The 25,173-nt window shown below is 46.9% G+C and overlaps 1 protein-coding gene across 4 annotated transcripts in view; it reads left to right on the top strand.

The window, feature by feature from the left end:
* pparg (peroxisome proliferator-activated receptor gamma) overlaps window positions 1-25,173 on the top strand; it is a 130,538-nt gene that overhangs the window by 41,447 nt on the left and 63,918 nt on the right. For all 4 annotated transcript variants that reach the window (XM_020484043.2, XM_031825886.1, XM_020484044.2 and 1 more), the window contains exon 4: window positions 21,378-21,516. In XM_020484043.2, coding sequence (XP_020339632.1) covers window positions 21,378-21,516 — 139 coding nt within the window. The remainder of the gene's footprint in view (window positions 1-21,377; window positions 21,517-25,173) is intronic.

Genomic DNA, 25,173 nt, shown 5'->3' with positions numbered 1-25,173 from the left:
TCTCTGAATAAAAATAATCATACGAAGGGCGACCAGAGGTGTGAGGCATATTTCCACCGTTCATTCTCTGAAACAGATCCTATCTTCCGATAAATATGTGCTTACTTTCAAGAAAACATAAAAGTGTGTATAGTCATTAATGTGTCAGTATACTTTGCCAGTCAGTGTGGTTAGCAGTGTGTGTATCTACCGGAAGGCACAGTGTTAGCAGTGTGTGTATCTACTTCAAGGCAGAGTGTTAGCAGTGAGTCAGTATTCATTGTTCTATTATCTTGTGGTACATTAGTATGAGGATCAGGATAGAAGCCAAGAGCTGCTGGGGTCAGCCAACCAGGGTCAGATGTTTAAAACATTCTTTACTGAGGTGGAGCTTCAGAAAGAGGAAGCTGGGGAGAGACTATGTTGGGCCCTTGGAAGTCACTATATAAATACTATGTATTATAATAATTTGTATTTGTATTGTTAATAGTATTATTGTTATTGTTATTATTGTTTGGGGCGGCAGGTAGCCTAGTGGTTAGAGCGTTGGGCCAGTTGGGCCAACCGAACGGTTGCTGGATTGAATCCCCGAGCTGACATAGTAAAAATCTGTTCCCCAGTAGGCCATCATTGTAAATAAGAATTTGTTCTTAATTGACTTGCGGGAGGTAAAGGCAAAAAAAGGCCATGGTGGCGAAGTAAATACAATATAGCAAGTAAAACACTGGAATGGTACATTTGCAGTGGAAGAATGTGCAAAGTAGAAATAGAAATAATAAATGATCATGTTATTGATTATTACTATACTTTTTTACTCCTTTTATTACTATTGTTATTACTGTTATTGTTATAATTATTACTTTTCTTATTACTGTTGTGGCTGTTATTATTGTGTAGTATTATTGTAACAGTATGGAGGTAAACTCCTAGCTCAAGGGCCTATGGGACTCAGAGCTGTGATGGTCATATGACCAATATATACCTACAAACCTTTTTTGGAATGTAAACGATAACAAACTCATTTAGAACATGTGGCCCCTACAACTGTCTAGCTGCCCCAGAGAACCTCTACAACTGTCTAGCTGCCCCAGAGAACCTCTACAACTGTCTAGCTAGCTGCCCCAGAGAACCTCTACAACTGTCTAGCTAGCTGCCCCAGAGAACCTCTACAACTGTCTAGCTAGCTGCCCCAGAGAACCTCTACAACTGTCTAGCTAGCTGCCCCAGAGAACCTCTACAACTGTCTAGCTAGCTGCCCCAGAGAACCTCTACAACTGTCTAGCTATACAACTGTCTAGCTAGCTGCCCCAGAGAACCTCTACAACTGTCTAGCTAGCTGCCCCAGAGAACCTCTACAACTGTCTAGCTAGCTGCCCCAGAGAACCTCTACAACTGTCTAGCTAGCTGCCCCAGAGAACCTCTACAACTGTCTAGCTAGCTGCCCCAGAGAACCTCTACAACTGTCTAGCTAGCTGCCCCAGAGAACCTCTACAACTGTCTAGCTAGCTGCCCCAGAGAACTCAACATGTCAACTGTCTAGCTAGCTGCCCCAGAGAACTCAACATGTCAACTGTCTAGCTAGCTGCCCCAGAGAACTCAACATGTCAACTGTCTAGCTGCCCCAGAGAACCTCTACAACTGTCTAGCTAGCTGCCCCAGAGAACCTCTACAACTGTCTAGCTAGCTGCCCCAGAGAACCTCTACAACTGTCTAGCTAGCTGCCCCAGAGAACCTCTACAACTGTCTAGCTAGCTGCCCCAGAGAACCTCTACAACTGTCTAGCTAGCTGCCCCAGAGAACCTCTACAACTGTCTAGCTAGCTGCCCCAGAGAACCTCTACAACTGTCTAGCTAGCTGCCCCAGAGAACCTCTACAACTGTCTAGCTGCCCCAGAGAACTCAACATGTCAACTGTCTAGCTAGCTGCCCCAGAGAACTCAACATGTCAACTGTCTAGCTAGCTGCCCCAGAGAACCTCTACAACTGTCTAGCTAGCTGCCCCAGAGAACCTCTACAACTGTCTAGCTAGCTGCCCCAGAGAACCTCTACAACTGTCTAGCTAGCTGCCCCAGAGAACCTCTACAACTGTCTAGCTAGCTGCCCCAGAGAACCTCTACAACTGTCTAGCTAGCTGCCCCAGAGAACCTCTACAACTGTCTAGCTAGCTGCCCCAGAGAACCTCTACAACTGTCTAGCTAGCTGCCCCAGAGAACCTCTACAACTGTCTAGCTAGCTGCCCCAGAGAACTCAACATGTCAACTGTCTAGCTAGCTGCCCCAGAGAACGCAACATGTCAACTGTCTAGCTAGCTGCCCCAGAGAACCTCTACAACTGTCTAGCTAGCTGCCCCAGAGAACCTCTACAACTGTCTAGCTAGCTGCCCCAGAGAACCTCTACAACTGTCTAGCTAGCTGCCCCAGAGAACCTCTACAACTGTCTAGCTAGCTGCCCCAGAGAACCTCTACAACTGTCTAGCTAGCTGCCCCAGAGAACCTCTACAACTGTCTAGCTAGCTGCCCCAGAGAACCTCTACAACTGTCTAGCTAGCTGCCCCAGAGAACTCAACATGTCAACTGTCTAGCTAGCTGCCCCAGAGAACTCAACATGTCAACTGTCTAGCTAGCTGCCCCAGAGAACTCAACATGTCAACTGTCTAGCTAGCTGCCCCAGAGAACTCAACATGTCAACTGTCTAGCTAGCTGCCCCAGAGAACTCAACATGTCAACTGTCTAGCTAGCTGCCCCAGAGAACTCAACATGTCAACTGTCTAGCTAGCTGCCCCAGAGAACTCAACATGTCAACTGTCTAGCTAGCTGCCCCAGAGAACTCAACATGTCAACTGTCTAGCTAGCTGCCCCAGAGAACTCAACATGTCAACTGTCTAGCTAGCTGCCCCAGAGAACTCAACATGTCAACTGTCTAGCTAGCTGCCCCAGAGAACTCAACATGTCAACTGTCTAGCTGCCCCAGAGAACCTCTACAACTGTCTAGCTAGCTGCCCCAGAGAACCTCTACAACTGTCTAGCTAGCTGCCCCAGAGAACCTCTACAACTGTCTAGCTAGCTGCCCCAGAGAACCTCTACAACTGTCTAGCTAGCTGCCCCAGAGAACCTCTACAACTGTCTAGCTAGCTGCCCCAGAGAACCTCTACAACTGTCTAGCTAGCTGCCCCAGAGAACCTCTACAACTGTCTAGCTAGCTGCCCCAGAGAACTCAACATGTCAACTGTCTAGCTGCCCCAGAGAACCTCTACAACTGTCTAGCTGCCCCAGAGAACCTCTACAACTGTCTAGCTAGCTGCCCCAGAGAACCTCTACAACTGTCTAGCTAGCTGCCCCAGAGAACTCAACATGTCAACTGTCTAGCTAGCTGCCCCAGAGAACCTCTACAACTGTCTAGCTGCCCCAGAGAACCTCTACAACTGTCTAGCTAGCTGCCCCAGAGAACCTCTACAACTGTCTAGCTGTCCCAGAGAACCTCTACAACTGTCTAGCTAGCTGCCCCAGAGAACCTCTACAACTGTCTAGCTAGCTGCCCCAGAGAACCTCTACAACTGTCTAGCTGCCCCAGAGAACCTCTACAACTGTCTAGCTGCCCCAGAGAACCTCTACAACTGTCTAGCTAGCTGCCCCAGAGAACCTCTACAACTGTCTAGCTGCCCCAGAGAACCTCTACAACTGTCTAGCTAGCTGCCCCAGAGAACTCAACATGTCAACTGTCTAGCTAGCTGCCCCAGAGAACTCAACATGTCAACTGTCTAGCTGCCCCAGAGAACCTCTACAACTGTCTAGCTAGCTGCCCCAGAGAACCTCTACAACTGTCTAGCTAGCTGCCCCAGAGAACCTCTACAACTGTCTAGCTAGCTGCCCCAGAGAACTCAACATGTCAACTGTCTAGCTAGCTGCCCCAGAGAACTCAACATGTCAACTGTCTAGCTAGCTGCCCCAGAGAACTCAACATGTCAACTGTCTAGCTAGCTGCCCCAGAGAACCTCTACAACTGTCTAGCTGCCCCAGAGAACTCAACATGTCAAGTGCATGTTACAAGTAGAAAAGGGTTGGGTTATATGTAGCCTAGTCAGTGTATGGAGGAGGCAGAGCTATCCAGCCAGACACTACAGAGGACGTGGGCTACTTGTCCTGGATAGTGGCAAGAAGCAACGGCCGTAGAGGGAGGTGTGCAGCAGACGCTATAGCCTCCTTGTATGGCAGGCAGAGACAGTGGGATTACTTTTTTCCCCAGAGGTGTAGGAATACACTTTTAAACAACATGTTTGTTTATAATTTCCTAAATTTGTTGGGCTATTTTAGTTAACTTGTCTAGTCAAATAGGCCTATGGTAGGCCAGCCGCTTCTCAGTCATAACCTAGAATTATATATTTTTTGAAATGTAACCTTTATTTAACTAGGCAAGTCAGTTAAGAACAAATTCTTATTTACAATGACGACTTACACCGGCCAAACCCAGACAACACTGGGCCAATTGTGTGCCACCCTATGGGACTCCCAATCACGGACAGTTGTGATCCAGGCTGGATTCGAACCAGGGTGTCTGTAGTGATGCCTCTAGCACTGACATGCAGTGCCTTAGATCGCTGCGCCATTCGTGAAAGGCAAATAATTGATAGACTAATAAATAAATTAGTACTCACAAGAATAAATGTCTTAAATGATAGAATGAATGCATCAATCATCTAAATTAGCTGACATCTGTACAGTTTTCTTGCTGCCTTGGCAGCAGCTAATGGGGATCCCTAATAAATACAAATACAGGATAGTTTACATAACACACTGAAATAGTAGCCATATACACAGTAATGGCAGTGTAGTACAACACATGGAATACTTGTGCAGTAGAGGCAACAGTGGTGTGGCTATAGAGATGAAGAGTATTCTTGAGACAGGACCATGGAGAGAATAGATACTATATTGTCCATTGGTTAGAACGGAAATGTGTCTTATGCTTCTCCAAATACCCTGCAGTGCAACATCCCTGGCTGGAGGGCATTGCTCAAGGGTACAATCGCACAGTTTCGTCCAGGGCTTGAATAATTGTAGTCTTGGCACCACACCCATTATTGGTCCTGTAGTAATCCTAGCTCTAGAGCAGTGTGTCCTGGTCCTGTAGTCATCCTAGCCCTAGAGCAGTGTTTCCTGATCCTGTAGTAGTCCTAGCCCTAGAGCAGTGTATCCTGGTCCTGTAGTAGTCCTAGCTCTAGAGCAGTGTTTCCTGATCCTGTAGTAGTCCTAGAGCAGTGTTTCCTGATCCTGGTCATGTAGTAGTCGTAGCTCTAGAGCAGTGTTGCCTGATCCTGGTCCTGTAGTAGTCCTAGCTCCAGAGCAGTGTTTCCTGTTCCTGTAGTAGTCCTATTCCTAGAGCAGTGTTTCCTGGTCCTGTACTAGTCCTAGCCCTAGGGCAGTGTTGCCTGATCCTGGTCCTATAGTAGTCCTAGCTCCAGAGCAGTGTTTCCTGGTCCTGTAGTAGTCCTAGCCCTAGGGCAGTGTTGCCTGATCCTGGTCCTATAGTAGTCCTAGCTCCAGAGCAGTGTTTCCTGGTCCTGTAGTAGTCCTAGCTCTAGAGCAGTGTTTCCTGGTCCTGTAGTAGTTCTAGCTCTAGAGCAGTGTTTCCTGGAAATGTAGTAGTCCTAGCCCTAGAACAGTGTTTCCTGGTCCTGTAGTAATCCTAGCCCTAGAACAGTGTTTCCTGGTCCTGTAGTAGTCCTAGCTCTAGAGCAGTGTTTCCTGTTCCTGTAGTCGTCCTAGCCCTAGAGCAGTGTTTGCTGGTCCTGTTGTAGTCCTAGCTCTAGAGCAGTGTCTCCTGGTCCTGTAGTAGTCCTAGCTCTAGAGAAGTGTTTCCTGGTCCTGTAGTAGTCCTAGCTCTAGAGCAGTGTGTCCTGATCCTGGTCCTGTAGTAGTCCTAGCCCTAGTGCAGTGTTTCCTGGTCCTGTAGTAGTCCTAGCACTAGAGCAGTGTTGCCTGATCCTGGTCCTGTAGTAGTCCTAGCTCCAGAGCAGTCTTTCCTGTTCCTGTAGTAATCCTAGCCCTAGAGCAGTGTTTCCTTGTCCGGTAGTAGTCCTAGCCCTAGAGCAGTGTTTCCTGGTCCTGTAGTAGTCCTAGCTCTAGAGTAGTGTTTCCTGGTCCTGTAGTAGTCCTAGCCCTAGAGCAGTGTTTCCTGGTCCTGTAGTAGTCCTATCCCTAGAGCTGTGTTTCCTGGTCATGTAGTAGTACTAGCTCTAGAGCAGTGTTGCCTGATCCTGGTCCTGTAGTAGTCCTAGCTCCAGAGCAGTCTTTCCTGTTCCTGTAGTAGTCCTTGATCTAGAGCAGTGTTTCTTGGTCCTGTAGTAGTCCTAGCTCTAGAGCAGTGTTTCCTGGTCCTGTAGTAATAGTAGCCTAGAACAGTGTTTCCTGGTCCTGTAGTAGTCCTAGCTCTAGAGCAGTTTTTCCTGGTCCTGTAGTAGTCCTATTCCTAGAGCAGTGTTTCCTGGTCCTGTAGTAGTCCTAGCCCTAGAGCAGTGTTTCCTGGTCCTATAGTAATAGTAGCCTAGAACAGTGTTTCCTGGTCCTGTAGTAGTCCTAGCTCTAGAGCAGTTTTTCCTGGTCCTGTAGTAGTCCTATTCCTAGAGCAGTGTTTCCTGGTCCTGTAGTAGTCCTAGCCCTAGAGCAGTGTTTCCAGGTCCTTTAGTAGTCCTAGCTCTAGAGCAGTTTTTCCTGGTCCTGTAGTAGTCCTATTCCTAGAGCAGTGTTTCCTGGTCCTGGTCATGTAGTAGTCGTAGCTCTAGAGCAGTGTTGCCTGATCCTGGTCCTGTAGTAGTCCTAGCTCCAGAGCAGTGTTTCCTGTTCCTGTAGTAGTCGTAGCCCTAGTGCAGTGTTTCCTGGTCCTGTAGTAGTCCTAGCTCTAGAGCAGTGTGTCATGATCCTGGTCCTGTAGTAGTCCTAGCTCTAGAGCAGTTTTTCCAGGTCCTGTAGTAGTCCTAGCTCTAGAGCAGTGTTTCCTGATCCTGGTCATGTAGTAGTCCTAGCACTAGAGCAGTGTTGCCTGATCCTGGTCCTGTAGTAGTGCTAGCTCCAGAGCAGTCTTTCCTGTTCCTGTAGTAATCCTAGCCCTAGAGCAGTGTTTCCTTGTCCTGTAGTAGTCCTAGCCCTAGAGCAGTGTTTCCTGGTCCTGTAGTAGTCCTAGCTCTAGAGTAGTGTTTCCTGGTCCTGTAGTAGTCCTAGCCCTAGAGCAGTGTTTCCTGGTCCTGTAGTAGTCCTATCCCTAGAGCTGTGTTTCCTGGTCATGTAGTAGTACTAGCTCTAGAGCAGTGTTGCCTGATCCTGGTCCTGTAGTAGTCCTAGCTCCAGAGCAGTCTTTCCTGTTCCTGTAGTAGTCCTTGATCTAGAGCAGTGTTTCTTGGTCCTGTAATAGTCCTAGCTCTAGAGCAGTGTTTCCTGGTCCTGTAGTAATAGTAGCCTAGAACAGTGTTTCCTGGTCCTGTAGTAGTCCTAGCTCTAGAGCAGTTTTTCCTGGTCCTGTAGTAGTCCTATTCCTAGAGCAGTGTTTCCTGGTCCTGTAGTAGTCCTAGCCCTAGAGCAGTGTTTCCTGGTCCTATAGTAATAGTAGCCTAGAACAGTGTTTCCTGGTCCTGTAGTAGTCCTAGCTCTAGAGCAGTTTTTCCTGGTCCTGTAGTAGTCCTATTCCTAGAGCAGTGTTTCCTGGTCCTGTAGTAGTCCTAGCCCTAGAGCAGTGTTTCCAGGTCCTTTAGTAGTCCTAGCTCTAGAGCAGTCTTTCCTGGTCCTGTAGTAGTCCTATTCCTAGAGCAGTGTTTCCTGGTCCTGGTCATGTAGTAGTCGTAGCTCTAGAGCAGTGTTGCCTGATCCTGGTCCTGTAGTAGTCCTAGCTCCAGAGCAGTGTTTCCTGTTCCTGTAGTAGTGCTATTCCTAGAGCAGTGTTTCCTGGTCCTGTACTAGTCCTAGCCCTAGGGCAGTGTTGCCTGATCCTGGTCCTATAGTAGTCCTAGCTCCAGAGCAGTGTTTCCTGGTCCTGTAGTAGTCCTATCTCTAGAGCAGTGTTTCCTGGTCCTGTAGTAGTTCTAGCTCTAGAGCAGTGTTTCCTGGAAATGTAGTAGTCCTAGCCCTAGAACAGTGTTTCCTGGTCCTGTAGTAATCCTAGCCCTAGAACAGTGTTTCCTGGTCCTGTAGTAGTCCTAGCTCTAGAGCAGTGTTTCCTGGTCCTGTAGTAGTCCTAGCTCTAGAGCAGTGTGTCATGATCCTGGTCCTGTAGTAGTCCTAGCTCTAGAGCAGTTTTTCCAGGTCCTGTAGTAGTCCTAGCTCTAGAGCAGTGTTTCCTGATCCTGGTCATGTAGTAGTCCTAGCACTAGAGCAGTGTTGCCTGATCCTGGTCCTGTAGTAGTCCTAGCTCCAGAGCAGTCTTTCCTGTTCCTGTAGTAATCCTAGCCCTAGAGCAGTGTTTCCTGATCCTGTAGTAGTCCTAGCTCTAGAGTAGTGTTTCCTGGTCCTGTAGTAGTCCTAGCCCTAGAGCAGTGTTTCCTGGTCCTGTAGTAGTCCTATCCCTAGAGCTGTGTTTCCTGGTCATGTAGTAGTACTAGCTCTAGAGCAGTGTTGCCTGATCTTGGTCCTGTAGTAGTCCTAGCTCCAGAGCAGTCTTTCCTGTTCCTGTAGTAGTCCTTGATCTAGAGCAGTGTTTCTTGGTCCTGTAGTAGTCCTAGCTCTAGAGCAGTGTTTCCTGGTCCTGTAGTAATAGTAGCCTAGAACAGTGTTTCCTGGTCCTGTAGTAGTCCTAGCTCTAGAGCAGTTTTTCCTGGTCCTGTAGTAGTCCTATTCCTAGAGCAGTGTTTCCTGGTCCTGTAGTAGTCCTAGCCCTAGAGCAGTGTTTCCTGGTCCTATAGTAATAGTAGCCTAGAACAGTGTTTCCTGGTCCTGTAGTAGTCCTAGCTCTAGAGCAGTTTTTCCTGGTCCTGTAGTAGTCCTATCCCTAGAGCTGTGTTTCCTGGTCATGTAGTAGTACTAGCTCTAGAGCAGTGTTGCCTGATCCTGGTCCTGTAGTAGTCCTAGCTCCAGAGCAGTCTTTCCTGTTCCTGTAGTAGTCCTTTATCTAGAGCAGTGTTTCTTGGTCCTGTAGTAGTCCTAGCCCTAGAGCTGTGTTTCCTGGTCATGTAGTAGTCCTAGCCCTAGAGCTGTGTTTCCTGGTCATGTAGTAGTCCTAGCTCTAGAGCAGTGTTTCCTGGTCCTGTAGTAGTCCTAGCCCTAGAGCAGTGTTTCCTGGTCCTGTAGTAGTCCTAGCCCTAGAGCATTGTTTCCTGGTCCTGTCGTATGACTAGCTCCAGAGCAGTGTTTCCTGGTCTTGTAGTAGTACTAGCTCTAGAGCAGTGTTTCCTGGTCATGTAGTCGTCCTAGCCCTAGGTCAGTTTTTCCTGGTCCTGTAGTAGTCCTATTCCTAGAGCAGTGTTTCCTGGTCCTGGTCATGTAGTAGTCGTAGCTCTAGAGCAGTGTTGCCTGATCCTGGTCCTGTAGTAGTCCTAGCTCCAGAGCAGTGTTTCCTGTTCCTGTAGTAGTCCTAGCTCTAGAGCAGTGTTTCCTGATCCTGGTCATGTAGTAGTCCTAGCACTAGAGCAGTGTTGCCTGATCCTGGTCCTGTAGTAGTCCTAGCTCCAGAGCAGTCTTTCCTGTTCCTGTAGTAATCCTAGCCCTAGAGCAGTGTTTCCTTGTCCTGTAGTAGTCCTAGCCCTAGAGCAGTGTTTCCTGGTCCTATATTAGTCCTAGCTCTAGAGCAGTGTTTCCTGGTCCTGTAGTAGTCCTATCCCTAGAGCTGTGTTTCCTGGTCATGTAGTAGTACTAGCTCTGGAGCAGTGTTGCCTGATCCTGGTCCTGTAGTAGTCCTAGCTCCAGAGCAGTCTTTCCTGTTCCTGTAGTAATCCTAGCCCTAGAGCAGTGTTTCCTTGTCCTGTAGTAGTCCTAGCCCTAAAGCAGTGTTTCCTGGTCCTGTAGTAGTCCTAGCTCTAGAGCAGTGTTTCCTGGTCCTGTAGTAGTCCTATCCCTAGAGCTGTGTTTCCTGGTCATGTAGTAGTACTAGCTCTAGAGCAGTGTTGCCTGATCCTGGTCCTGTAGTAGTCCTAGCTCCAGAGCAGTCTTTCCTGTTCCTGTAGTAGTCCTTGATCTAGAGCAGTGTTTCTTGGTCCTGTAGTAGTCCTAGCTCTAGAGCAGTGTTTCCTGGTCCTGTAGTAATAGTAGCCTAGAACAGTGTTTCCTGGTCCTGTAGTAGTCCTAGCTCTAGAGCAGTTTTTCCTGGTCCTGTAGTAGTCCTATTCCTAGAGCAGTGTTTCCTGGTCCTGTAGTAGTCCTAGCCCTAGAGCAGTGTTTCCTGGTCCTATAGTAATAGTAGCCTAGAACAGTGTTTCCTGGTCCTGTAGTAGTCCTAGCTCTAGAGCAGTTTTTCCTGGTCCTGTAGTAGTCCTATTCCTAGAGCAGTGTTTCCTGGTCCTGTAGTAGTCCTAGCCCTATAGCAGTGTTTCCAGGTCCTTTAGTAGTCCTAGCTCTAGAGCAGTTTTTCCTGGTCCTGTAGTATTCCTATTCCTAGAGCAGTGTTTCCTGGTCCTGGTCATGTAGTAGTCGTAGCTCTAGAGCAGTGTTGCCTGATCCTGGTCCTGTAGTAGTCCTAGCTCAAGAGTAGTGTTTCCTGTTCCTGTAGTAGTCCTATTCCTAGAGCAGTGTTTCCTGGTCCTGTACTAGTCCTAGCCCTAGGGCAGTGTTGCCTGATCCTGGTCCTATAGTAGTCCTAGCTCCAGAGCAGTGTTTCCTGGTCCTGTAGTAGTCCTAGCTCTAGAGCAGTGTTTCCTGGTCCTGTAGTAGTTCTAGCTCTAGAGCAGTGTTTCCTGGAAATGTAGTAGTCCTAGCCCTAGAACAGTGTTTCCTGGTCCTGTAGTAATCCTAGCCCTAGAACAGTGTTTCCTGGTCCTGTAGTAGTCCTAGCTCTAGAGCAGTGTTTCCTGTTCCTGTAGTCGTCCTAGCCCTAGAGCAGTGTTTGCTGGTCCTGTTGTAGTCCCAGCTCTAGATCAGTGTCTCCTGGTCCTGTAGTAGTCCTAGCCCTAGTGCAGTGTTTCCCGGTCCTGTAGTAGTCCTAGCTCTAGAGCAGTGTGTCATGATCCTGGTCCTGTAGTAGTCCTAGCTCTAGAGCAGTTTTTCCAGGTCCTGTAGTAGTCCTAGCTCTAGAGCAGTGTTTCCTGATCCTGGTCATGTAGTAGTCCTAGCACTAGAGCAGTGTTGCCTGATCCTGGTCCTGTAGTAGTCCTAGCTCCAGAGCAGTCTTTCCTGTTCCTGTAGTAATCCTAGCTCCAGAGCAGTCTTTCCTGTTCCTGTAGTAGTCCTTGATCTAGAGCAGTGTTTCTTGGTCCTGTAGTAGTCCTAGCTCTAGAGCAGTGTTTCCTGGTCCTGTAGTAATAGTAGCCTAGAACAGTGTTTCCTGGTCCTGTAGTAGTCCTAGCTCTAGAGCAGTTTTTCCTGGTCCTGTAGTAGTCCTATTCCTAGAGCAGTGTTTCCTGGTCCTGTAGTAGTCCTAGCCCTAGAGCAGTGTTTCCTGGTCCTATAGTAATAGTAGCCTAGAACAGTGTTTCCTGGTCCTGTAGTAGTCCTAGCTCTAGAGCAGTTTTTCCTGGTCCTGTAGTAGTCCTATTCCTAGAGCAGTGTTTCCTGGTCCTGTAGTAGTCCTAGCCCTATAGCAGTGTTTCCAGGTCCTTTAGTAGTCCTAGCTCTAGAGCAGTTTTTCCTGGTCCTGTAGTATTCCTATTCCTAGAGCAGTGTTTCCTGGTCCTGGTCATGTAGTAGTCGTAGCTCTAGAGCAGTGTTGCCTGATCCTGGTCCTGTAGTAGTCCTAGCTCCAGAGTAGTGTTTCCTGTTCCTGTAGTAGTCCTATTCCTAGAGCAGTGTTTCCTGGTCCTGTACTAGTCCTAGCCCTAGGGCAGTGTTGCCTGATCCTGGTCCTATAGTAGTCCTAGCTCCAGAGCAGTGTTTCCTGGTCCTGTAGTAGTCCTAGCTCTAGAGCAGTGTTTCCTGGTCCTGTAGTAGTTCTAGCTCTAGAGCAGTGTTTCCTGAAAATGTAGTAGTCCTAGCCCTAGAACAGTGTTTCCTGGTCCTGTAGTAATCCTAGCCCTAGAACAGTGTTTCCTGGTCCTGTAGTAGTCCTAGCTCTAGAGCAGTTTTTCCTGGTCCTGTAGTAGTCCTATTCCTAGAGCAGTGTTTCCTGGTCCTGTAGTAGTCCTAGCCCTATAGCAGTGTTTCCAGGTCCTTTAGTAGTCCTAGCTCTAGAGCAGTTTTTCCTGGTCCTGTAGTATTCCTATTCCTAGAGCAGTGTTTCCTGGTCCTGGTCATGTAGTAGTCGTAGCTCTAGAGCAGTGTTGCCTGATCCTGGTCCTGTAGTAGTCCTAGCTCCAGAGTAGTGTTTCCTGTTCCTGTAGTAGTCCTATTCCTAGAGCAGTGTTTCCTGGTCCTGTACTAGTCCTAGCCCTAGGGCAGTGTTGCCTGATCCTGGTCCTATAGTAGTCCTAGCTCCAGAGCAGTGTTTCCTGGTCCTGTAGTAGTCCTAGCTCTAGAGCAGTGTTTCCTGGTCCTGTAGTAGTTCTAGCTCTAGAGCAGTGTTTCCTGGAAATGTAGTAGTCCTAGCCCTAGAACAGTGTTTCCTGGTCCTGTAGTAATCCTAGCCCTAGAACAGTGTTTCCTGGTCCTGTAGTAGTCCTAGCTCTAGAGCAGTGTTTCCTGTTCCTGTAGTCGTCCTAGCCCTAGAGCAGTGTTTGCTGGTCCTGTTGTAGTCCCAGCTCTAGATCAGTGTCTCCTGGTCCTGTAGTAGTCCTAGCCCTAGTGCAGTGTTTCCCGGTCCTGTAGTAGTCCTAGCTCTAGAGCAGTGTGTCATGATCCTGGTCCTGTAGTAGTCCTAGCTCTAGAGCAGTTTTTCCAGGTCCTGTAGTAGTCCTAGCTCTAGAGCAGTGTTTCCTGATCCTGGTCATGTAGTAGTCCTAGCACTAGAGCAGTGTTGCCTGATCCTGGTCCTGTAGTAGTCCTAGCTCCAGAGCAGTCTTTCCTGTTCCTGTAGTAATCCTAGCTCCAGAGCAGTCTTTCCTGTTCCTGTAGTAGTCCTTGATCTAGAGCAGTGTTTCTTGGTCCTGTAGTAGTCCTAGCTCTAGAGCAGTGTTTCCTGGTCCTGTAGTAATAGTAGCCTAGAACAGTGTTTCCTGGTCCTGTAGTAGTCCTAGCTCTAGAGCAGTTTTTCCTGGTCCTGTAGTAGTCCTATTCCTAGAGCAGTGTTTCCTGGTCCTGTAGTAGTCCTAGCCCTAGAGCAGTGTTTCCTGGTCCTATAGTAATAGTAGCCTAGAACAGTGTTTCCTGGTCCTGTAGTAGTCCTAGCTCTAGAGCAGTTTTTCCTGGTCCTGTAGTAGTCCTATTCCTAGAGCAGTGTTTCCTGGTCCTGTAGTAGTCCTAGCCCTATATCAGTGTTTCCAGGTCCTTTAGTAGTCCTAGCTCTAGAGCAGTTTTTCCTGGTCCTGTAGTATTCCTATTCCTAGAGCAGTGTTTCCTGGTCCTGGTCATGTAGTAGTCGTAGCTCTAGAGCAGTGTTGCCTGATCCTGGTCCTGTAGTAGTCCTAGCTCCAGAGTAGTGTTTCCTGTTCCTGTAGTAGTCCTATTCCTAGAGCAGTGTTTCCTGGTCCTGTACTAGTCCTAGCCCTAGGGCAGTGTTGCCTGATCCTGGTCCTATAGTAGTCCTAGCTCCAGAGCAGTGTTTCCTGGTCCTGTAGTAGTCCTAGCTCTAGAGCAGTGTTTCCTGGTCCTGTAGTAGTTCTAGCTCTAGAGCAGTGTTTCCTGAAAATGTAGTAGTCCTAGCCCTAGAACAGTGTTTCCTGGTCCTGTAGTAATCCTAGCCCTAGAACAGTGTTTCCTGGTCCTGTAGTAGTCCTAGCTCTAGAGCAGTTTTTCCTGGTCCTGTAGTAGTCCTATTCCTAGAGCAGTGTTTCCTGGTCCTGTAGTAGTCCTAGCCCTATAGCAGTGTTTCCAGGTCCTTTAGTAGTCCTAGCTCTAGAGCAGTTTTTCCTGGTCCTGTAGTATTCCTATTCCTAGAGCAGTGTTTCCTGGTCCTGGTCATGTAGTAGTCGTAGCTCTAGAGCAGTGTTGCCTGATCCTGGTCCTGTAGTAGTCCTAGCTCCAGAGTAGTGTTTCCTGTTCCTGTAGTAGTCCTATTCCTAGAGCAGTGTTTCCTGGTCCTGTACTAGTCCTAGCCCTAGGGCAGTGTTGCCTGATCCTGGTCCTATAGTAGTCCTAGCTCCAGAGCAGTGTTTCCTGGTCCTGTAGTAGTCCTAGCTCTAGAGCAGTGTTTCCTGGTCCTGTAGTAGTTCTAGCTCTAGAGCAGTGTTTCCTGGAAATGTAGTAGTCCTAGCCCTAGAACAGTGTTTCCTGGTCCTGTAGTAATCCTAGCCCTAGAACAGTGTTTCCTGGTCCTGTAGTAGTCCTAGCTCTAGAGCAGTGTTTCCTGTTCCTGTAGTCGTCCTAGCCCTAGAGCAGTGTTTGCTGGTCCTGTTGTAGTCCCAGCTCTAGATCAGTGTCTCCTGGTCCTGTAGTAGTCCTAGCCCTAGTGCAGTGTTTCCCGGTCCTGTAGTAGTCCTAGCTCTAGAGCAGTGTGTCATGATCCTGGTCCTGTAGTAGTCCTAGCTCTAGAGCAGTTTTTCCAGGTCCTGTAGTAGTCCTAGCTCTAGAGCAGTGTTTCCTGATCCTGGTCATGTAGTAGTCCTAGCACTAGAGCAGTGTTGCCTGATCCTGGTCCTGTAGTAGTCCTAGCTCCAGAGCAGTCTTTCCTGTTCCTGTAGTAATCCTAGCTCCAGAGCAGTCTTTCCTGTTCCTGTAGTAGTCCTTGATCTAGAGCAGTGTTTCTTGGTCCTGTAGTAGTCCTAGCTCTAGAGCAGTGTTTCCTGGTCCTGTAGTAATAGTAGCCTAGAACAGTGTTTCCTGGTCCTGTAGTAGTCCTAGCTCTAGAGCAGTTTTTCCTGGTCCTGTAGTAGTCCTATTCCTAGAGCAGTGTTTCCTGGTCCTGTAGTAGTCCTAGCCCTAGAGCAGTGTTTCCTGGTCCTATAGTAATAGTAGCCTAGAACAGTGTTTCCTGGTCCTGTAGTAGTCCTAGCTCTAGAGCAGTTTTTCCTGGTCCTGTAGTAGTCCTATTCCTAGAGCAGTGTTTCCTGGTCCTGTAGTAGTCCTAGCCCTATAGCAGTGTTTCCAGGTCCTTTAGTAGTCCTAGCTCTAGAGCAGTTTTTCCTGGTCCTGTAGTATTCCTATTCCTAGAGCAGTGTTTCCTGGTCCTGGTCATGTAGTAGTCGTAGCTCTAGAGCAGTGTTGCCTGATCCTGGTCCTGTAGTAGTCCTAGCTCCAGAGTAGTGTTTCCTGTTCCTGTAGTAGTCCTATTCCTAGAGCAGTGTTTCCTGGTCCTGTAGTAGTCCTAGCCCTATAGCAGTGTTTCCAGGTCCTTTAGTAGTCCTAGCTCTAGAGCAGTTTTTCCTGGTCCTGTAGTATTCCTATTCCTAGAGCAGTGTTTCCTGGTCCTGGTCATGTAGTAGTCGTAGCTCTAGAGCAGTGTTGCCTGATCCTGGTCCTGTAGTAGTCCTAGCTCAAGAGTAGTGTTTCCTGTTCCTGTAGTAGTCCTATTCCTAGAGCAGTGTTTCCTGGTCCTGTACTAGTCCTAGCCCTAGGGCAGTGTTGCCTGATCCTGGTCCTATAGTAGTCCTAGCTCCAGAGCAGTGTTTCCTGGTCCTGTAGTAGTCCTAGCTCTAGAGCAGTGTTTCCTGGTCCAGTAGTAGTTCTAGCTCTAGAGCAGTGTTTCCTGGAAATGTAGTAGTCCTAGCCCTAGAACAGTGTTTCCTGGTCCTGTAGTAATCCTAGCCCTAGAACAGTGTTTCCTGGTCCTGTAGTAGTCCTAGCTCTAGAGCAGTGTTTCCTGTTCCTGTAGTCGTCCTAGCCCTAGAGCAGTGTTTGCTGGTCCTGTTGTAGTCCCAGCTCTAGATCAGTGTCTCCTGGTCCTGTAGTAGTCCTAGCCCTAGTGCAGTGTTTCCCGGTCCTGTAGTAGTCCTAGCTCTAGAGCAGTGTGTCATGATCCTGGTCCTGTAGTAGTCCTAGCTCTAGAGCAGTTTTTCCAGGTCCTGTAGTAGTCCTAGCTCTAGAGCAGTGTTTCCTGATCCTGGTCATGTAGTAGTCCTAGCACTAGAGCAGTGTTGCCTGATCCTGGTCCTGTAGTAGTCCTAGCTCCAGAGCAGTCTTTCCTGTTCCTGTAGTAATCCTAGCTCCAGAGCAGTCTTTCCTGTTCCTGTAGTGGTCCTTGATCTAGAGCAGTGTTTCTTGGTCCTGTAGTAGTCCTAGCCCTAGAGCTGTGTTTCCTGGTCATGTAGTAGTCCTAGCCCTAGAGCTGTGTTTCCTGGTCATGTAGTAGTCCTAGCTCTAGAGCAGTGTTTCCTGGTCCTGTAGTAGTCCTAGCCCTAGAGCAGTGTTTCCTGGTCCTGTAGTAGTCCTAGCCCTAGAACAGTGTTTCCTGGTCCTGTTGTAGTCCTAGCCCTAGAGCAGTGTTTCCTGGTCCTGTAGTAGTCCTAGCCCTAGAGCAGTGTTTCCTGGTCCTGTAGTAGTCCTAGCCCTAGAGCATTGTTTCCTGGTCCTGTCGTAGTACTAGCTCCAGAGCAGTGTTTCCTGGTCTTGTAGTAGTACTAGCTCTAGTGCAGTGTTTCCTGGTCATGTAGTCGTCCTAGCCCTAGGTCAGTGTTTCCTGGTCCTGTAGTAGTCCTATCTCTAGAGCAGTGTTTCCTGGTCCTGTTGTAGTCCTAGCCCTAGAGCAGTGTTTCCTGGTCCTGTAGTATTCCTAGCTCTATAGCAGTTTTTCCTGATCCTGTAGTAGTCCTAGCTCTAGAGCAGTGTTTCCTGATCCTGTAGTAGTCCTAGATCTAGAGCAGTGTTTCCTGGTCCTATAGTAGTCCTAGCTCTAGAGCAGTGTTTCCTGATCCTGGTCCTGTAGTAGTCGTAGCCCTAGAGTAGTGTTTCCTGATCCTGGTCATGTAGTAGTCCTAGCTCTAGAGCAGTGTTTCCTGGTCCTGTAGTAGTCCTAGCTCTAGAGCAGTGTTTCCTGATCCTGGTCATGTAGTAGTCAAATCAAATCAAATTTATTTATATAGCCCTTCGTACATCAGCTGATATCTCAAAGTGCTGTACAGAAACCCAGCCTAAAACCCCAAACAGCAAGCAATGCAGGTGGAGAAGCACGGTGGCTAGGAAAAACTCCCTAGAAAGGCCAATACCTAGGAAGAAACCTAGAGAGGAACCAGGCTATGTGGGGTGGCCAGTCCTCTTCTGGCTGTGCCGGGTGGAGATTATAACAGAACATGGTCAAGATGTTCAATGTTCATAAATGACCAGCATGGTCGAATAATAATAAGGCAGAACAGTTGAAACTAGAGCAGCAGCACAGTCAGGTGGAAGTTGAAACTGGAGCAGCAGCATGGCCAGGTAGACTGGGGACAGCAAGGAGTCATCATGTCAGGTAGTCCTGGGGCATGGTCCTAGGGCTCAGGTCAGTCCTAGCCCTAGATCAGTGTCTCCTGGTCCTGTAGTCCTAGCCCTAGTGCAGTGTTTCCTGGTCCTGTAGTAGTCCTAGCTCTAGAGCAGTGTGTCATGATCCTGGTCCTGTAGTAGTCCTAGCTCTAGAGCAGTTTTTCCAGGTCCTGTAGTAGCCCTAGCTCTAGAGCAGTGTTTCCTGATCCTGGTCATGTAGTAGTCCTAGCACTAGAGCAGTGTTGCCTGATCCTGGTCCTGTAGTAGTCCTAGCTCCAGAGCAGTCTTTCCTGTTCCTGTAGTAATCCTAGCCCTAGAGCAGTGTTTCCTGGTCCTGTAGTATTCCTAGCCCCAGAGCAGTGTTTCCTGGTCCTGTAGTAGTCCTAGCCTTAGAGCAGTGTTTCCTGGTCCTGTAGTAGTCCTAGATCTAGAGCAGTGTTTCCTGGTCCTATAGTAGTCCTAGCTCTAGAGCAGTGTTTCCTGATCCTGGTCCTGTAGTAGTCGTAGCCCTAGAGTAGTGTTTCCTGGTCCTGTAGTAGTCCTATCCCTAGAGCTGTGTTTCCTGGTCATGTAGTAGTACTAGCTCTAGAGCAGTGTTGCCTGATCCTGGTCCTGTAGTAGTCCTAGCTCCAGAGCAGTCTTTCCTGTTCCTGTAGTAGTCCTTGATCTAGAGCAGTGTTTCTTGGTCCTGTAGTAGTCCTAGCCCTAGAGCTGTGTTTCCTGGTCATGTAGTAGTCCTAGCCCTAGAGCTGTGTTTCCTGGTCATGTAGTAGTCCTAGCTCTAGAGCAGTGTTTCCTGGTCCTGTAGTAGTCCTAGCCCTAGAGCAGTGTTTCCTGGTCCTGTAGTAGTCCTAGCCCTAGAGCAGTGTTTCCTGTTCCTGTTGTAGTCCTAGCCCTAGAGCAGTGTTTCCTGGTCCTGTAGTAGTCCTAGCCCTAGAGCAGTGTTTCCTGGTCCTGTAGTAGTCCTAGCCCTAGAGCATTGTTTCCTGGTCCTGTCGTAGTACTAGCTCCAGAGCAGTGTTTCCTGGTCTTGTAGTAGTACTAGCTCTAGTGCAGTGTTTCCTGGTCATGTAGTCGTCCTAGCCCTAGGTCAGTGTTTCCTGGTCCTGTAGTAGTCCTATCACTAGAGCAGTGTTTCCTGGTCCTGTTGTAGTCCTAGCCCTAGAGCAGTGTTTCCTGGTCCTGTAGTATTCCTAGCTCTAGAGCAGTTTTTCCTGATCCTGTAGTAGTCCTAGCTCTAGAGCAGTGTTTCCTGGTCCTGTAGTAGTCCTAGATCTAGAGCAGTGTTTCCTGGTCCTATAGTAGTCCTAGCTCTAGAGCAGTGTTTCCTGATCCTGGTCCTGTAGTAGTCGTAGCCCTAGAGTAGTGTTTCCTGATCCTGGTCATGTAGTAGTCCTAGCTCTAGAGCAGTGTTTCCTGGTCCTGTAGTAGTCCTAGCTCTAGAGCAGTGTTTCCTGATCCTGGTCATGTAGTAGTCCTAGCTCTAGAGCAGTGTCTCCTGGTCCTGTAGTAATCTTAGCCCTAGAACAGTGTCTCCTGGTCCTGTAGTATTCCTAGCTCTAGAGCAGTGTTTCCTGGTCCTGTAGTAATCTTAGCCCTAGAACAGTGTCTCCTGGTCATGTAGTAGTCCTAACTCTAGAGCAGTGTTTCCTGATCCTGGTCCTGTAGTAGTCCTAGGTCTAGAACAGTGTTTCCTGGTCCTGTAGTAGTCCTAGCCCTAGAACAGTGTTTCGTGGTCCTGTAGTAGTTCTAGCCCTAGAGCAGTGTTTCCTGGTCCTGTAGTAGTCCTAGCTCTAGACCAATGTTTCCTGATCCTGGTTTTTCATTTTCACCGTAGCACTACACAGCTGAGTAAATTTAAAAGAAAATTGCTTGTTACATTGGCAGTTTGATTCAGCTGAATTGTGTCAATTCATACAATTACGTGGGAGTATAACTCGATGTTACGCTGTCCTTCTCTTAGCACATTTCAAAGCTGTAGGCTAAGGTTAAATCGAGACTTGGTTTCCTCTATCGTAATCTCTCCTCTTTCACCCCAGCTGCCAAACTAACCCTGATTCAGATAACCATTCTACCCATGTTAGATTATGAAACTTAATTTATTGATCGGCAGGTAAGGGTGCTCTCGAGCGGCTAGATGTTCTTTACCATTCGGCCATCAGATTTGCCACCAATGCTCCTTATAGGACACATCACTGCACTCTATACTCCTCTGTAAACTGGTCATTTCTGTATACCCGTCGCAAGACCCACTGGTTGACGCTTATTTATAAAACCCTTAGGCATCACTCCCCCCTATCTGAGATATCTACTGCAGCCCTTATCCTCCACGTACAACACCCGTTCTGCCAGTCACACTCTGTTAAAGGTCCCCAAAGCACACACATCCCTGGGTCGCTCATTTTTTCAGTTCGCTGCAGCAAACACTCAAAATAGACAGTTTTATCCACAACTCTTCATTCAAAGACACAATCATGGACACTCTTACTTACAGTTATGGCTCCTTCGCATGATGTATTGTCTCTACCTTCTTGCCCTTTGTACTGTTGTCTGTGCCCAATAATTTTTGTACCATGTTTTGTGCTAGCTAGGTAGCTAGTTAGCTAGCTAGGTCCATTACATGGTTAACTGGGCAAGCCACCCCATCACCTTTCACAGGTCGCAGTGTGAATTACACATTTGGGGCACAGACAAAGGGGAGAGGGGAGCTAGCTACAACTTGTTGATGGAGCTCACTACAATCAAAGCTCGCTCCACACAACAAGAAGTGGTCAGTGGCCAATGTTCAACAGTTCTATTTATAGGGAAGAGCTGATATGAGAGGGTTGGAGAGATGTCTTTACTACTGTCTTTACTTGTCTTGAAGGGGTTAAATTGCCCGAATGGCACCAGAACATTAAGATGAAATGTATTTTGAATCGTTTTATAGTAATAATATGGTGCATTAAAACTAAAAGCAGATTTACCTAGCTCAGTTGAGACCCTAGGTTCCTCAAGTAAACCAATCCTGTGAACAGGTTAGGCAACTCCAGTGTCTATACTTCAAAAGCAAAGTTAGATAAGATGGAAGTTTATGAAGTAGGGCCTTGTAAACAAAGAGTGATGTAGAAATCTATGGGCAAAGTCCAGACAACTTTTTGAAACAGGATGCAGTGATGCGTATCAAAACTGTCACCTATAACAAAACAAAGGGCACTATGGTAGATGGCATCCAAAGGTTTAAGAGTTTTAGTAGCTGCACTTTGATAAATAATATCTTCATAATCAACAACAGATAAAAAGGTTGACTGTCACGAACCGGCTCGAAGTTCTTAACAAAAAAAGGAGACAACGTGGAGATAAGGAATAACAAGATATATTTATTAACTGAAGTAAACTAAATACAATTAACAATGGTGTGTGTAGTCAGTAGTGTAAGTGTGTGTTTGCATGCATAAATGTGATAATGAGGGGTGTTGAAAGTTGCCAAAGCAAACGAACGAAAGGGCCACAAAAATGCCACAACCACACTATCAGTGTGTCTGCTTGGAGAGAGTCTCTTCAATGAATGGGGAAGAGGTGTATTTATCCTGGGACACACCCAGCCCAGGTGTATCCCATGTCGCTGACGACCCTCCCGGTTCCACCCACCGGCATCCTAATAAGGAAAACAAGAGCAAAGAGAGAGAATTCGGCAGACGGAGTGGGAGGGTCATCACAACTGAATAACCTGCTTCCTACTGCTTAGACCAAGGTGTAGAACCACCAAGAGAAAAAACAGAAAAATTGTCAAGTTGTGCCCATTTACAATGAATATTTTCTTATGTTTCTCCCTTCTCTAATAAAACCTGTGTGTCTCTATGTTCAGGGGTTCTTCCGTCGGACCATCCGGTTGAAGCTGGTTTATGACCACTGTGACCTGCACTGTCGCATCCACAAGAAGAGCCGCAACAAGTGTCAGTACTGTCGCTTTCAGAAGTGCCTGGTGGTGGGCATGTCTCACAATGGTAAGAACCAACATTACAATCCATCAGTCAAATGTATTTATAAAGGGGCCTTCCGAGTGACGCAGCGGTCTAAGGCACTGCATCGCAGTGCTTGAGGCGTCACTACAGACCCTGATCCCAGGTTGTATCACAGCCAGCCATGACCGGGAAACCCATGAGGCAGCATACAATTGGCCCAGCGTCGTCTGGGTTAGGGGAGGGTTTGGCCGGGATTTCCTTGTCCCATCGCTCTCTAGCGACTCCTTGTAGCGGGCTGGGTGCCTGCAAGCTGACTCCCGGATGCCAATTGTACGGCGTTTCCTCTGACACGTTGGTGTGTCTGGCTTCCAGGTTAAGCGAGCAGTGTGTCAAGAAGCAATGCGGCTTGGCAGGGTCGTATTCCGGAGAACTCGTGGCTCTCGTACGGCAGTTGCAGCGATGGGACAATCATGAAATTGGGGAGAAAAAGGGGTAAATGTACAAAAACATATGTATTTATAAAGCCCTTTTTTTTACATCAGCAGATGTCACAAAGTGCTTATACAGAAACCCAGCCTAAAACCCAAAACAGCAAGCAATGTAGATGTCGAAGCACAGTGGCTAGGAAAAACTCCCTAGAAAGACCGGAACCTAGGAAGAAAACTAGAGAGGAACCAGGCTCTGTGGGGTGGCTAGTCCTATTCTGGCTGTGCTGGGTAGAGATCATATTTTACAAAAATCCATGACATTTAGTATGATATGTTAGGTTACTTAACATCGTAAATGTACATCCGAGACACTAATTAGTATATGTTACATTTTTTTTAATACATTTTTTATTTATTTCACCTTTATTTAACCAGGTAGGCTAGTTGAGAACAAGTTCTCATTTACAACTGCGACCTGGCCAAGATCAAGCAAAGCAGTTCGACTCATACAACAGTTACATATGGAATAAACAAACATACAGTCAATAATACAGAAAAGAAAGTCTATATACAGTGAGTGCAAATGAGGTAAGGAAATAAATAGGCCAAGGTGGCCAAGTAATTACAATATGGACAATAGATTACGTAGACCACTTTCCTGAAGTAAAATGACCAAATTGCCCTCTAGTAACCTCAAGGGTGGAATGTTAATATTTCTCATAATTAATCGACATTGTTTAAAAAAACCTGCGTTTTGTCAAACGCTTTTATTTTTCAATCTTCTGTGATGCATGTAAAGTGTATTATTGGGACTTCAACTCTATATCTGACATGGTACAGGTGTTTTCTTTTTTATGACATAAACAAAAGTATACACCTTCACATATATGGTTCAAAGTAGATTTGTTTAACACTACCAAGAAACACTATGATCATGAGTTAGTAAAAAGTTAAAAACTAAAGGAGGGGGAGTTGGTCGGGGTAGATAGGTAGGCGTATAACACAAACGTGCGTGTTCAAATCTCATCACGGACAACTTTAGCATTTTGGATAATTAGGAACTTTGCAACTACTTGCTACTTGTTAGCTAACCCTGCCCCTAACTCCGAACCCTAACCTTAAAATATAATGGCGCCAGAGGGAATGGCTCCTAACAGACTTTGCTATTTTGTTTGTTTTTTCACATTGTTTGTAACTTATTTTGTACATAATGTTGCTGCTACTGTCTCTTTTATGAATAACTTTTGGATATCAGAACAGCGATTACTCACCAACTGGATGAAGATCTTTTATTTAATGAGTCGGACGCAAAGGATATACTGCTTCCGAGACCAGGCCCAAATCCCAGTTATTCGCATGAAGAAAAGACGGAAATACAGGGGGTGGAGATCGAGGTGTCTTGTGAGAATTAATTGGCGAGTGTGTTACCCATCTCTACCATCCGTTCTATTGGCCAACGTGCAATCACTGGAAAATAAACTGGATGATCTCGAACCCAACGGGACACTGTAATATCTTATGTTTCACTGAGTCGTGGCTGAACGACAACAAGGATAATATAGACCTGGCTGGGTTTTACGTGCATCGACAGGACAGAACAGCTACGACTTTGTCAATAACAGCTGGTGCGCAATGTCTAATATTAAATAAGTCTCAAGGTATTGCTCTCCTGAGGAAGAGTACCCCAAGGCTGTAGACCACACTATATACCAAGAGTTTTCTATATTTTTCATAGCTGTCTATTTACCACCACAAACCTATGCTGGTGCTAAGACAGCACGCAACACGCTGTATAAGGCCATAAGCAAATACTTATCCAGAAGCAGTGCTCCTAGTGGCCGGGACTTTAATGCAGGTAAACTTAAGTCCGTTTTTCCAAATTTCTTCTAGCATGTCACATGTGCAACCAGGAAAAAAAAACTTTAGACCACCTTTACTACACACACACAGACGCATACAAAGCTCTCCCCCGCCCTCCATTTGGCAAATCTGACCATAATTCTATCCTCCTGATTCCTGCTTAACAAGAAAAAAGTAAAGCAGGAAGTACCAGTGACTCGCTCAATATGGAAGTGATCAGATGAAGTGGATGCTAAGCTACAGGACTGTTTTGCTAGCACAGACTGGAATAGGTTCCAGGACTCATCCAATGGAATTGCGGAAGATACCACTTCTGTCACCGGCTTCATCAATAAGTACATCGACAACGTCATCCCCACAGTGACCGTGCGTACATATACCAACCAGAAGCCATTGATTACAGGCAACATCTGCATTGAGCTAAAAGCTATAATGGGAACAGAGCTGCTGCTTTCAAGGAGCGGGACACTAATCCGGTAGCTTATAAGAAATCCTGCTATGCCCTCTGATGAACCATCAAACAGGCAAAACATCAATACAGGACTAAGATTGTATCCTACTACACCGGCTTTAATGCTCGTCGGATGTGGCAGGGCTTGCAAACTATTACAGAGTAAAAAGGGAAACCCAGCCACTCAGAGCTACCAGACGAGCTAAATGCCTTTATGCTCGCGTCAAGGCAAGCAACATTGAATCATTCATGAGAGCACTAGCTGTTCTGGATGACTGTGTGATCCTGCTCTCCGTAGCTGATGTGAGCAAAACTTTTAATCTAACTGTATTGTCCAATTTACAGTAGCTATTACAGTGAAATAATACCATGCTATTGTTTGAGGAGAGTGCACAGTTATGAACTTGAAAATGTATGAATAAACAAATGAGAAACATTTGGGCAGTCTTGATACAACATTTTGAATAGATATGCAATAGTTCATTGGATCAGTCTAAAACTTTACACATACCCTGCTGCCATCTAGTGGCCAAAGTCTAAATTGCACCTAGGCTAGATTAATTAATTATGGAATTAATTATGGCCTTTCTCTTGAATTTCAAAGATGGTACAAAAAAACGTATCTTTTACCAGATCTAATGTGTTATATTTTTCTACATTAATTTCACAAATGTCAAAGTATTTCCTTTCAATTGGTATCAAGAATATGCATATCCTTGCGTCAGGTCCTGAGCTACAGAGCTATTTGGGTATATCATTTTAGGTGAAAATTGAAAAAAATGGGCGGATCCTTAAGCGATTTTAAATGTGTCAACATTCACAAGGCCGCAGGGTCAGACAGATTACCAGGACGTGTACTCAGAGCATGCACGGACCAACTGGCGAGTTACAACCATAGTCCCTGTGCCCAAGAAAGCGACGGTAACCTGCCTAAATGACTACCGCCCCGTAGCACTCGTC

Source organism: Oncorhynchus kisutch, linkage group LG5 (assembly GCF_002021735.2).
Source record: "Oncorhynchus kisutch isolate 150728-3 linkage group LG5, Okis_V2, whole genome shotgun sequence".
Taxonomy (NCBI): domain Eukaryota; kingdom Metazoa; phylum Chordata; class Actinopteri; order Salmoniformes; family Salmonidae; genus Oncorhynchus; species Oncorhynchus kisutch.
The sequence above is the reverse complement of the archived record's forward strand: the minus strand, read 5'-3'. Positions and strand labels throughout refer to the sequence as shown.